This window comes from Phodopus roborovskii, unplaced genomic scaffold (genome assembly GCF_943737965.1).
Source record: "Phodopus roborovskii unplaced genomic scaffold, PHOROB, whole genome shotgun sequence".
Taxonomy (NCBI): domain Eukaryota; kingdom Metazoa; phylum Chordata; class Mammalia; order Rodentia; family Cricetidae; genus Phodopus; species Phodopus roborovskii.
Genome location: NW_026126410.1, coordinates 703873 through 716840, shown reverse-complemented (window position 1 = coordinate 716840; position 12968 = coordinate 703873). Strand labels below are relative to the sequence as shown.

At 38.7% G+C, this 12968-nt stretch overlaps 1 protein-coding gene across 5 annotated transcripts in view; it reads left to right on the top strand.

Moving 5' to 3' along the window:
* Positions 1 to 12968, top strand: part of Primpol (primase and DNA directed polymerase) — a 29536-nt gene that overhangs the window by 15485 nt on the left and 1083 nt on the right. For 4 of the 5 annotated variants that reach the window (XM_051182378.1, XM_051182376.1, XM_051182379.1 and 1 more), the window contains 7 exons: positions 993 to 1226; positions 1937 to 2099; positions 4438 to 4526; positions 7151 to 7240; positions 7318 to 7426; positions 11189 to 11271; positions 11348 to 11394. In XM_051182378.1, the coding sequence (XP_051038335.1) occupies positions 993 to 1226; positions 1937 to 2099; positions 4438 to 4526; positions 7151 to 7240; positions 7318 to 7426; positions 11189 to 11271; positions 11348 to 11394 (815 nt within the window). The remainder of the gene's footprint in view (positions 1 to 992; positions 1227 to 1936; positions 2100 to 4437; positions 4527 to 7150; positions 7241 to 7317; positions 7427 to 11188; positions 11272 to 11347; positions 11395 to 12968) is intronic. The other variant, XM_051182380.1, reaches the window with a different exon arrangement.

Genomic DNA, 12968 nt, shown 5'->3' with positions numbered 1-12968 from the left:
CCAAGAATTAGGGAGGCTGAGGCAGGATGATCCCAAGTTCAAGGGCATCCTGGACTGCTTAGCAAGACCCTGCCTCAAAAAAAGCAAACCAAACAGAAATTGTATTTGTTTCTTTGCACAGGGAAGTCTTGTTTAGAGAAAGATTTTGAATATAAAGCATGTGTGTGTTATGACGTAAAGATTCAAGCTTTTTTTTTTTTTTTTGACATATAAAGTGATAAGCCCCAATTTGCAATTCTGGAGAAGTTTTTCTTACGTTATTTCATGTATACAGTACTATATAAAAAACAACTCATTAGTTGAATTAATGCCTGTTTTTTGTGGTGTAAATAGCACACGTGAATTTGAAGAAGTTCAGTTGTCTCACTAATTTTCCACAGTGCAAATAGAGCAGTCTTAGGGCAGATGTTGAAGTACAAAATATATGAATTGCTTTAATTCCATATATTAGTTCTAAGGCCACAGTTTATCTTGTGACCAATGTGAGGGAGATGTATGGTTGGAAACAGCCTTGGGACTCTCAAAGTGAGAGTTCTTGGGGCATGTCGTAGCAGCTGAAGGACAGGATGTACTTATCAGACTTTGCCAACTTGCTAACTCCAGGAGTGTGTGGCAGGCTCTCTGTGCTGTCCCTGTCTCTGCATTGGTGTCCTCATATGAATGCCTCATCCTTTGATCACTGACTAGAAATCATTCTGATCTGTAGTAGTGAAATAGACATTTCTGCTGGCAGCACGTTAGCCTCTGGTCCGTACCAGCAACATCTAAATGGTGTGTTTACAACTGACACCCTCCCATTGCCAATGGGATCTGAAAAAAATAAAAGGTTTACACAAATTAAAGGATTTGGCAGAGGAGATTACAGTTTACAGCAATAACTGGGGGGGGTAGCGTTAGTGCATAAAGTTGTTGTTTGTAGATACACATCTAGGCATAGTTACAGTCTACCAAAAATAAGATTACTTTGTAATCTTAAAACTCTTTCTTCTTAGGTAATTTTGTGAGAAAAATTTTGCAACCTGCTCTTCACTTAACTACCAAGGAAGATGATGATAAGATTCCAGAGGTAATGGACCACGAAGCTTCCTGTTTTTCTGATGTACCATTAAAACAAGAGATTTTGGAGGCCTGGGAGAAGCCAGGCTTGCCTGAGCAATACAACCCTGATCTTTCATTTTTAGTTGTGAAGAATAACATAGGAGAAAAGTGTCTTTTTGTAGATTTAGGTGAGTAACATGGGCACTGTTGTCTGCACTGTATGTGTCCTTTGTAAAAGGCAAGCCCATGCCTGCTTGGGCTATCCTTAGGTTCTGCAATCCACCTGGAGTGGACTTTCGCTTGTTGAGTGAGAGGTTTGAGATTCATCCTTTTTTTGTGTAGTATCCAGTTATCTCAGCACATTTGTTAGAAAGGTCTGTCATTCCCTACTGCTCAGCAGGACCCTTTTCCACCAATCCAGAGTCTGCACGTATTTCGGACTCTGGTCTGTTCTATTGTTTATTCTGGCTGTCGTTTCTTGGGCTAACACTGATACACGACCGGTTCCCTATTTATTTAGTATTCTCTCATTTCTTGCCATGTTGTGTAATTTTCTGGATAGAAATCTTACACAGCTTTCATTAGGTTTGTTGTAGAGACTCCGGTTTTTCTAGGTGTCTCCCTTTCTCTGGGGTTTTCTGCCACAGTTCTTTGGCAGCTCTCAGTCACAGACTTTCTTTCTGGTACTTTGTCTCGCTCTTCTGTTTACTCTCCTTTGAAGAGTGCTCTGGAATCACTTAGCTGTCTGCGTGGGGCCTTATCTTAATTCATATACTGCTTTAATTTTGTATGTGGGAACATGGTCTTTTCAAGCAGTTCTGCAGAAAAATAATATTTGCTGACCATAAAACTAATCATGGAAACATGCATTCATTTTCAAAATTAATTTTTGTTGTAGGTGTTTATACAAGAAACAGAAACTTTCGACTGTATCGATCATCAAAGATAGGGAAATGTGTGGCTTTGGAGGTTGCTGAAGATAACAGATTTATGCCAAACCAGTCAAAAGATATTTCTAAGGAAAATCAGTATTTCCTGTCTTCCCTGGTGAGCAATGTCAGGTCTGTAGAGCAGAGTTAATTGTCATGTATTCATGTAAATAGCATTGTATATTGCTACATGTGAATTGTAAGAATTGAGTCTACCTTAAGAAAAGGAGTTTTTAAAAGTCTCCTTTCTCTATATCTGAAAAAATAATATCAAGAAATATGTCTAACAATTCAATTTCCTCTTTATATCTTTTTATTATAGTTAATGTATTCTAAAGTTCCTGTTATTTTGAAATTATCACTTTATAAATTAGAAAATAATGATACACGCATTGAGTTTGAAAGGATAATTACTACTGTCTCAATTTCTTTCCACATATACACATACACATTTAGAACTTACATAGTTCCCTAATAGAAAACTATTTCTTGCCTTGGGTATAGCACATCAGTATAGCACTTGGCTGCAGTACTCAAAGCCCTGTATTTGATCCACTGCACCAAACCCCAGAAAATGTGTTTTAATTGGGATCGTTGCTCATATGGTTATGCCATGTGGGTTTTTTTCTTTTTTCTTTTTTGTCTACTCAACATCATATCACAAATATTTGCCAAGTTAATAGTTTCCTACCAATTGTAAGTGAAGTATTTACTGCTCTAAGCTTTGTACTACAGTGGCATACTTCATTGCCAGGCTTGTTGTTACACATTAGGTTTCTGTGGATGGCAAATTTGTTAGTGCAGAATGTGGTTAGTACCCAGACCTATCTGTAATTCTCTCACTTGGGAGCTGGACATGCAACAACAAGGAGTTAAAGATCGTCATTGGTTACATAGTAAGTTCAAGGCCAGCCAGACTTCATGAGATCATGTGGTAATTCTTTATCACCCTGCCCCCCCCCAAACAACAAACACAGGCAAAACCATAAAACAAACAAAAGTAGTTAATAATTAGACTAAACCATATTAACTTACTATATTGTTTTTGCCCTTTACCTTCCTCAAAAGTTTTTGGTTTGGGGATTTGATTCCCCCTCCCCTTTGGTTTTTTTTTTTTTTTTTTTTTTTTTTTTTTTTTAAGACAGAGACTCACTGTGTAATCTGGTGGGCCTGGAATTCACTATATAAACCAAGATGTCTTCAAATTCACAGAAATCCATCTGTATCTCCCTGAAACTTTATAAGAAAAAATTCTATAGAAATTAATTTTAAGAACTATTAAGCTCATGCCTTTAATTCTAGTTCTCAGGAGACAGAGGCAAACAGATCTCTGAGATCAAAGGGAGCCTGGTCTACAGAGCAAATTCCAGGACAGTCAGTGCTATAGAGAGAAAACCTGTCTCAAAACAAACAAAAAAGGAATAAACGTTAAAGGCATGTTTCTCTAGGAAAAGTTATGTGTAGTGGGAAGATATACTCCCCTTCATCATCTATCTCTACTTGTTCGTGTTCCTTTAATATTTCTCAAAAGAAAGATACAAAGACTCTTAGTACTGGAACCCATTTGTAGACCAGGCTGGCCTTGAACTCAGAGATCCACCTGCTTCTGCCTGCCAGGTGCTGAGATTAAAGGTGTGCACCACCAGCACTGGCCCAAGATGAAGACGTTTAAAGTGGGAATAATGACCTTTCAGAGTTGTTGAATTAAGCTTAGAACATACAGATTACATGTTCGCAACTGTGGCCGGCATTCACTGGAGGGGCAGCGTCTGCACTTAGGGAAGTCACTCAGCTGTGCTGCTGGCCTGAGTCCTGTGTGGTTTTAGTGCAGTCTCTCAGAAGCAAGCAGTTCTCCTCCTAAGACCCCTTTGCTGCCCTTTGCATGGCCACATGAATGCCAGGCCCTTCTCCTGCAGAGTGGAAGGTCCTCTCCCCCCCCCCCCCCCGAACTTTCACTCCCCTTTCCTTCTCTTCCACTGTTCATAGCTTTTCAAATCCTAACGGAACGTTCAAAGGGCTGTGTGTTTGGCAGTAGAATTATACTTTCAATCATTTATTTCACTTACCCTAGAATCATTGTATGACTCTGTAAAGGAATTATTTTAAACAATCCCCAAAGGAATGTTAAGGAAATTTCTTTTTTATGTTTCTATGTCCTATTGTGTTTTATGTTCATTGGTGTTTTGCCTATATGTCTGTCTGTGTGAGGGTGTCAGAAACCTTAGAGCTGAAGTTAGAGACAGCTGTGAGCTGTCACGTGGGTGCTGGGAATTGAACCCTGCTTCCTTGGAAGAGGAGCCATCTCTCCAGCCTCCAGGAAATTGTTTTCTTAATTGCCATAATCATAATTATGAGGTAAGACTGGCACCTTGGGCCATGAAAATGAAGCAACAAGGATCCCCCCTCCCCCCCTCATGTTACTTAAATTCTAACATAATGTTACTTTATTTGTTTTACACATTTGTTTTAGATTTTCAGACACTTTACGAATTCTCACATGTGACACATCTCAAGCTAAAAGAAAGCGGGCAGAGTATTTTAACAGCACAGGCACTTCAGGTAACTTTAAGCAAACAATTTCACATTAAAACTTAGGGAATCTCAAATCTATTTTGCTTTAAAAATCTTAAATTGTAAGTACTTGTATCTACTGATCATTTTAAAACTAATTCTTCTAGATTTCTAACCAGGTTGGACATACTATAAAAAATTTTATAGATGTTTATTAATTAAAATACCTGATTTTCATTCTGTGATTTAAAGACTATATAAGTAATACAGTTTACATAAAACAAGCACATCAAAATGTCACTATATGATCTCTCACCCCATTTTTTTAAAAAAGTATTTTTCGTGATGGATGTTTTGCCTGCATCTTTGTGGACCACGTCACATATCTGGGGCCTTTGGGGGTCAGAAGTAACCACTAAGCAATCCCTCCATCCCTGTTTTTACCCTTTGTCCATACACAAAGACAAGTGGCTTGATGAGATGGCTCAGCAGGTAAAAAGTATTTGCCATCAAATTCCTGTTTAACCTTGCACTCCTACAAAAGTGTTTCACATATGACTTTATCATATTTTGACCATTCCTGTACGGAAGAACATGCAGGGTTTTTTGTTTTTGTTTTTTCTTTTATTTAAATTTGAAACAAGGTTGTTTTTATATGTCAATCCCAGCTCCCTCACCCTCCCATCCTCCTCTATCATCCCAACCAAACTCCAGCCTATACCCTTTCTACTCCCCAGGGAGGGTGAGGACTTCCATGGGGATCTTCAAAGTCTATGATATCATTTGGAGCAGGGCCTAGGCTTCCCTTCATGTCTAGACTGAGGGAGTATCCTTCTATGTGGAATGGGCTCCCAAATTCCATTCTTATACTAGGGATAAATACTGATCCACTACCAGAGGTCCCTTAGACTGCCCAGCCCTCCTAACTGACACCCACATTCAGGGGTCTGCGTCAGTCCTATGCTGGTTTCCCAGCTATTAGACTGGAGTCCATGAGCTCCCCCTTGTTCAGGTCAGCTGTCTCTGTGGGTTTCTCCAGCCTGGTCTTGACCCCATGCAGGGTTTTTTTTTTTTTTTTTTTTTTTAAAGTTTCTACAGTTTCTCATGTAAAATTTCAAATAAATACTTTTATTCACATTCATTATAATATTCATTATAATAGTGAAAAACTCCAGACAATCTAAATATACAACAGAATTGGATAACATACTCCATAACTACAAAGTTTAGATTTATAAGGCTTATAAAATGTGAAAGACAGCCATTGATGATGATAGGAGAAAAAGTAGGTCCTAAAATTATAAGTATGGGATCAGGGATGTAGCTTAGTGATAGAGCACTTCCCCTGGGTTCAATAGATCCCCTGTTGCTATAACAACAACAACACACATGCACACATATGTTAATGATTATAAGCCTATTTAAAACATGGGCAACATTTTCCTGTGTTTATTTCTTCTGATTGTTTTAATATATATTTATAGAGGGGCCGAAGAGATGGCTCAGTGGTTAAGAGCACTGGCTGTTCTTTCAGAGTCCTGAGTTCAATTCCCAGCAACCACATGGCAGCTCACAACCATCTGGTGCCCTCCTCTGGCTTGCAGGCATATATACAGGCAGAACAGTGTATACATAATCAATAAATAAATCTTAAAAAAAAAAAAATGAAGGCACTCTGCTGTTTAAAAAAAATAAAAAAAGATATATTTATAGACACATTGTCTAGGAATTTTTCTCATTTCTACACTGAAATATTTTTCAAAATTACTCCAGTTAACATATAACTATTTTAAATGAAATTCTGACTTTATTTTAAAAAATAACTAGATTTTTATGTTAATAAGCCCAAATGAATTTGTGATCATTCTAAGTTATGACAGTAGATTCTTAGATACAAAATACAGTTGGTAGTGCCCTCCAGTGAGAGACCCAGAAAAAACAAATTAAGTGTATGATTTCCTCTTCCCTGAGGTGATGGAAATTCTTGGGGAAACTCAGTAAGGCTTGAACCTGGCTTTTGTGACTCTAGGATGTATACAAGTAAGCTTGGGCTTATTTTTTACTGGAGGGAGAGTAAATTCCATTGGTTATCTTACTAAATCTTACCTAGGAGGAGGCAGCTTGGAAGGAGACTTACACCACTGTAACTGATAAAGCACTACAGTTGCTTGTATTAGCCAGGATAGAGGCAGTGTTTGGCATTTTTGTAGTTTTGATGTTCATGTTTCCTCTGTGCCCAGACAAGATGACAGGGAGGTCTGTTTCTGTCCTGAATCTTTGAGACCTCCCAGTGGCCTCAGTGTCTGCCTGCTAAAGTCCTGTAGCACCATTTGTGTTTAACAGCAAAACATCAAGGCTGAAGTAGGAGTCGGGCCAGCTGCACCTAGGCTTAGCCGGTAGGCCCGTGCCACTTCTGGGCTGAGGGTCTACCTTTCCCTTTGTCTGAGTGAAGAAAACAGGCCTTTTATAAAAACCAGCCAGCATTTGACCCAGTCGAAGTTTTTGTCTTAACTGTTTCCTTGTAGCATAGCAGAAGGCAGGTTGCAAAAGCGGGGAGTGGGGGTGGGGTGGGGGGGGATGGAGGGGTCTTTAGTTATACAAAATAATCATTTGGTCACTGGTTTTTTCAGCATGTAACTATTTTCATTTGTAAACGCTTCTCTCCATTGCAGTGGAGTCCCTTGAAGGGTCCCAGTGCTCACCGTACCCTGAAGTTGACCAATTTGTTCTTTCTTTGGTGAATAAACATGGCATTAAAGGAGGTAAAGTCTGGTACACTTTTTATTAACTCTCACATGACAGAGCAATGGTTCCTTGAGCAGCACACTTTACATTTCAGGAATTCGGCGTTGGAACTACTTTTTCCCAGAAGAATTACTGGTTTATGATATTTGTAAATATCGCTGGTGTGAAAACATTGGAAGAGCCCACAAAAGTAATAATATTATGTAAGTAATATTGTTTATTAATACTTGTATGCCTTTAACATGTATTTAAAATACTTATAATTTCAAATCAATATTGACAATGTAAAATCATTTATAATGTATAAATTTATATCCTTATTTGGTCAATATTTTATGTTAAATGAATTTATTAGTTGTTAGATTACTTCTAGCACAGATCAGCTTTACTTTACTTTGTTTGATAATAACCCTTACAGTAGCAGCTTAAAAAGATGATAGAAAGAATGTGGCAGGAGACTGGGGGCAGATGGTACTGATGGACAGATTGCCTTTTCTTCCTTCCTGCCATTGGTCCTTGACACCTGACAGAAGTGAAATTGGGCAGATGTGAGTGAGGAGGAAATTCTTCAGTTAGTGTGAACTCTGAGGTTAAGGTGAGGTTAAGTCTGAGGTATCCTTGTTCTAGACAAAGTGTGGGGGAACCTGTGTCTGTCCATTAAGAATGCTGGCTTTGTATACCAGGCCCTGTTTTAGTAACTTTCCTGGACAAAAAGAGAAGCAAAGCACAAAGTAAAACCAGACCCAGCATTTTAAGTTGTATGAAGATTTGGCGAGACTAGGAATAAAGGGGAAGTTGCTAGTCATGAGAAATTTTGTTGTGTTGTATAGTTAGTGTCCAAGCTGGGACTCTTGTATAATTTTGTTTATGCTAGACATGAGGAAAGGACAATGAAGATTTTGCTGAAAAACATGTTGGATAGCCTGATTCTATGTTATTCTTGGTATACTAGATTAATCCAGTTTTCAGAAGCAGTCAAAACTATGTTTGGGGACTGGAGAGATGACTCAGTGGTTACTGTAAAATTTTAATCAATATTGCAGTAATTGAATTAGTCTTGAATTTCGGCCTTACTAGTTTTTTTTTTTTTTTTTTTTGTTTTGTTTTTTAGTTTTTACTTTTTACTAATTCTTGTATTTTATTGTTCATTTCCATGGTGTCACTAATCATTCTTCTTTTGCAATGTAAGGTGTAAAAACTAAATACCCCGAAGACCACATTAGCTGCTTTTCACGTAATAATGTGTTTTTGGTGGTACTCAAGCCTACACATTTTAAATTTCCATTATAGCTACTAAAGCTGTTGGTTATTTAGAAATGTCTTTATTTCTAAATTAATCTCATTTGCAAAATTTCCCTTGTGGTTAGAGAATGTGTTCTATATAAACTAAGTCATTTAACATGTATCCCTTTTTATTTTATGTGTACGAGTGTTTGCCCTATGCATGTGGAGGACAGAAGGAGTTAAGAAAATTGTGGGCCAGCTGATGAGAGCGCTACCAACTGAGCTGGGCCCTCTTCATACTAAGTCATCTCTCCAGCCCTCAAAATAAACTTTCAAATTTGAGGATGCTTGGAGTATAGCTAGCCTGCAGTCAGCCTTTATTAATGGCTTGCACATGATTACAGAGAGTTACTTCATATGTGCCTATTAGAATAAGTTTGTTAACTGCATCAATATTGTTTTATTCATACCTTCTGCACCTTACTGATTTTTTTTTTTTTTTTTTGGTGGCTACTTTGTAGATTTTATCAATTTCTTTAAAAGTCTGAGTTCATACATTGTATATTTTTTCTTTTTACAGATAAATGTGTATTGACAATAGATTTTTTTTTTCTCCTCTCATAATATATCCTGATTGTGGTCTTCCCTCCTTCTACTTCTCCCAGTTTCTCCCCACCTCCCTCCCTTCCAGATTGACCCCCTTTCTGTCTCTCACTGGAAAACAAATAGGCTTCTAAGGGATAATGATAAGAGGAGAAAAAAAAAAAAAACAAAACATACTGGAATAGGACAAAACAAACTTACAGAAGGAAGACAGGCCAAGAAAATGCACAAGAAACAGATGTAGAATGCAAAGAACCATTTGTTTGCACACCCAGGAATCCCATAAAAAACACTAAATGAGGGTTGGAGAAATGGCTCAGATGTTGGCTGCTCTTCCAGAGGTCTGGAGTTCAATTCCCAGCAACCACATAATAGCTCTCAACCATCTATAATGAGATATTGTGCCCTCTGCTGGTGGGCAGGTGCATATGCAGGCAGAATGCTGTATACATACTAAATAAAAACTTTTTAAAAACCCACTAAAGTAGAAGCCATAATATACATATGGAAAAAAATCTAGTACATACTGTGCATTCTGCCTCAGGATGTGTGAGTTCATATGTGAGTCCATCCTTACACAATACACAATGTATTTTAATCAATCATATTCATAGCAATTACTTCCCCAAATCCTTCCAGATCAACCCCCACCTTCCTACCTTCCCATTTATTTCTGACTTAGGATCATCTGCTTGAACTAGCAAGAGCTATACCCTTAAAACTGACTCTTCCCTCCTCCAGAAGCCATCAACTGTCCACACCTCTCATCTAGGGGCAGGGACTGGTGAACCCTTCCCACTCCATGATTGAATATTTACTAGCTTGACCTTGTGCACGTTTTATGCAGACAACCACACCTGCTGTGATGTAATGACCCCTTTATGTCCAGAAGACATAGTGTTTTGACCTCTAGCTCTTTCTTACACTGTTCCTGCCTCCTCTTCTACAATAGTCCCTGAGCCTTGGTAGGAAACGAGATGTAGACACCCTGTTGTTTGTCTCCACATTCACTGTCTGTACTTATCTGAGTAGATTTGTCATCCTTACAGTACTGTCCCTCTTGGTTTTTGCTTGTTTTTTGAAACAGAGTTTCTCTGTGTAGACCTGGCTGTCCTGGAACTTGCTTTGTAGACCAGGCTGGCCTTGAACTCAGAGATCTGCCTGACTCTGTCTCTGAGTGTTGGGATTAAAGGTGTGCACCACCACACCCTGCATGCTCTCCATTCTTGCTTGTGTTTTGAAGTTATATTATTTTGGTGGCTATAACTTGAAAACTTCTGGATCTTCCTAGAGTAACATGAGTAACAGAGTAACATGTCACTTTTTTTTTTCCTGCTCAGAAGAGAAGTACATTTGTATAGTGTATATATTGATGTGGGCACATGCATATTAAGTGTACATGTGTGGATATCAGAAGACAAAAAAAAAAAAATTTAAGAGTGTCCCTTACTAGCCTAGAGCTCACCAATTAGACAAAACTGGCTGTTCAGTGAGTCCCAAAAGATCTGCTTGTTTCCACATCCACCACTGGGATCACAAGAGTATGCCACCACCTGTGGCCTTTTACAAAATGTGTGTGTATTGTTTACTGTTTGTGCATACAGATATGTATGCAAGTGCCCTCATCCATGCAGGTACATGTGCAAACTAGAGATTAATATCAAGTCTTCCTCTAAGCTCAGCCTGGAGCTCATTTTGGCTAGGCTGGTTGGCTGGCAAGCTCCTGGGATCTTCCTGAGTCCCCCTTCCCAGGTTGCCCATCCCCACACTAGGGTTACAGATGTGCCCCTGGTTTTTATGTGGGTTCCTGGAATCTGGACTCAGGTCTTCATCCTTGGGCAACAAGCACTTTCCCCACTGAGCCAGCACCCTAGCCTCCTTTGTTTTCATGTGGGTTCTGAGGTTTGAACTCAGCCTTGTGCATGCAAGACAAGCACTTCCCCATGGATCCTCCTTCTCAGCCCGTGTTTCTTAGCAACTGGTTTTCTTTTGATTAGGCATGTTTATTTTCACCTTTTAGCTCTTTACTTTTTCTCCATCTTTGAGGTTGTAGGCACATCTCTGGCAAATGGCATACATTTGAATTTTATTTTCTATGCAGTATGGGTATTAATGCTTCTTTTTCTTTATACATAAAGGATTCTGGTTGATCTGAAGAATGAAGTTTGGTATCAAAAGTGCCATGACCCTGTATGTAAAGCACAAAACTTCAAATCTAACTGTGAGTTATTATTTTATGTTTACCACAAAGTGAAAATTAGATAGCCACCTAAAAATATTTTATCTTTTCCATCCAGGTTTTCCATTGCCTGCTGAAGTAAGTCTCCTGTTTCTTTTGAAAGAGGTGAGTGTAGCTCCTGGCCTTGAGCTTTCGTACATATCATAAGTGAACTTTGAACAGTTTCCTCTCTAAATAGCTTTTAAACACAATGTGAGGCACTTGTGTTCACTTTGGAATACGTTAATTTTTCCACAAGGCCTCACATTACTGCTAGGTAATAAAATGTATAATCAACCAAGTGTATAGTCCCAGGCATATAAGTAGTTTCTTACATTTTGCTTTATAGAGTAAACCAAAATGCTTGTCTTAATCTGTTTAACGAACAGTTCTGTAGGTTGGATTTCTATAAGTAGAACTGTCAAAGGGAATACCCAATTTTGTTTTGGATATTATTTGCTTGCCAAACCAACATTAATCCAAATGATTCACATTTAGTGTTTTAAAAAAAATAGAAAATACATAAAAAGCAAAAGTGGGTTGGGCTGGATGGTTCATGATTAAGAGCACTCAAGTGCTCTTGTAGAATAATCGGGTTGTCCCCAGCGCCCACAGGGTGACTCACAACCCACTGCAACTCCAGTTCCAAGGGATCCAGTGTCCTTTCCTGACCTCCACAACCTCCTGCATACATGTGGCACACAAACATACACAAAAATTATCTGCAAGAAAAGTAAAAAGGGAAAAAAGAAAAGCTTCACACATAATTTGGCCAAATGGATGCAATGTCTTAGCGTAAATCTTCCATTGTTTATAGTTGTGTGTGTGCTCACTTTGTTTTCTAAGTCACTGTAGTGCATGGAGATAGGTTTCTTCCCTGAAGTAGCAGAAACATTTTCATTACTAGCTATTTCCAAATTGCTCCATGGAACCCTAGGAACTGAGATACAGATGTTGGCAGCACCTGCCACTAAGTTTGCCAGACCTCCTGACAGTCATCTTGAAATCATCACCAGCCACTTCCCATTTGGGTTTAATAATGAAGTTGTGTTCTTTTTAGGTTATTTGTATTTCTCTTATGAATCTGTGTCCATTTTTCTATGATGCCTTAATATATTTTTGCCATGTATTATTTAGAATTGATTTCTTAAATTTATTTTCACCTTAAAATCCCCCATCTATCAGCACCTTAATAAATGACCTGCTGTAGGCTGAGCACGTGTTCTAAAACACTGGTGTCCCTTGAAACATGTATGGGACATCTCTTCTGGAATCATGTATTTATGGCTGTTTTCGCTGCACCATATGTATGCTTGGTCCCCAAGGAAGCAGAAGAAAGCACTGGGCTCCCTGGAACTCTAGTTATAGACGGTTGTGAGTCAGTGTGTGTGCTGGGGACTGAACCCGGACCCTGAGAAAACAGCCTCTTAACCACTGAGCCAGCATCCAAGTTTAAAGTGAAAACCCCATGAGCTGGGCATAAAAGAACTGATGGGCAGACCCTCTGGCATAGCAGTCAGCTAGGTTTGAAAGTGTTAGAAATAAAATCTTAAAATTCTCTCTTTAAAGGGCAATGTATCATTCTTACTTGGTTTTGAGTGGTTTCTTTCTTTTTTTTTTTTTTTTTTTTGCATTGCTGGGACTTCAACCTGGGGCCTCATCTATCCCCTGAGCTATATTCCCAGCTACTGGTTTATTTT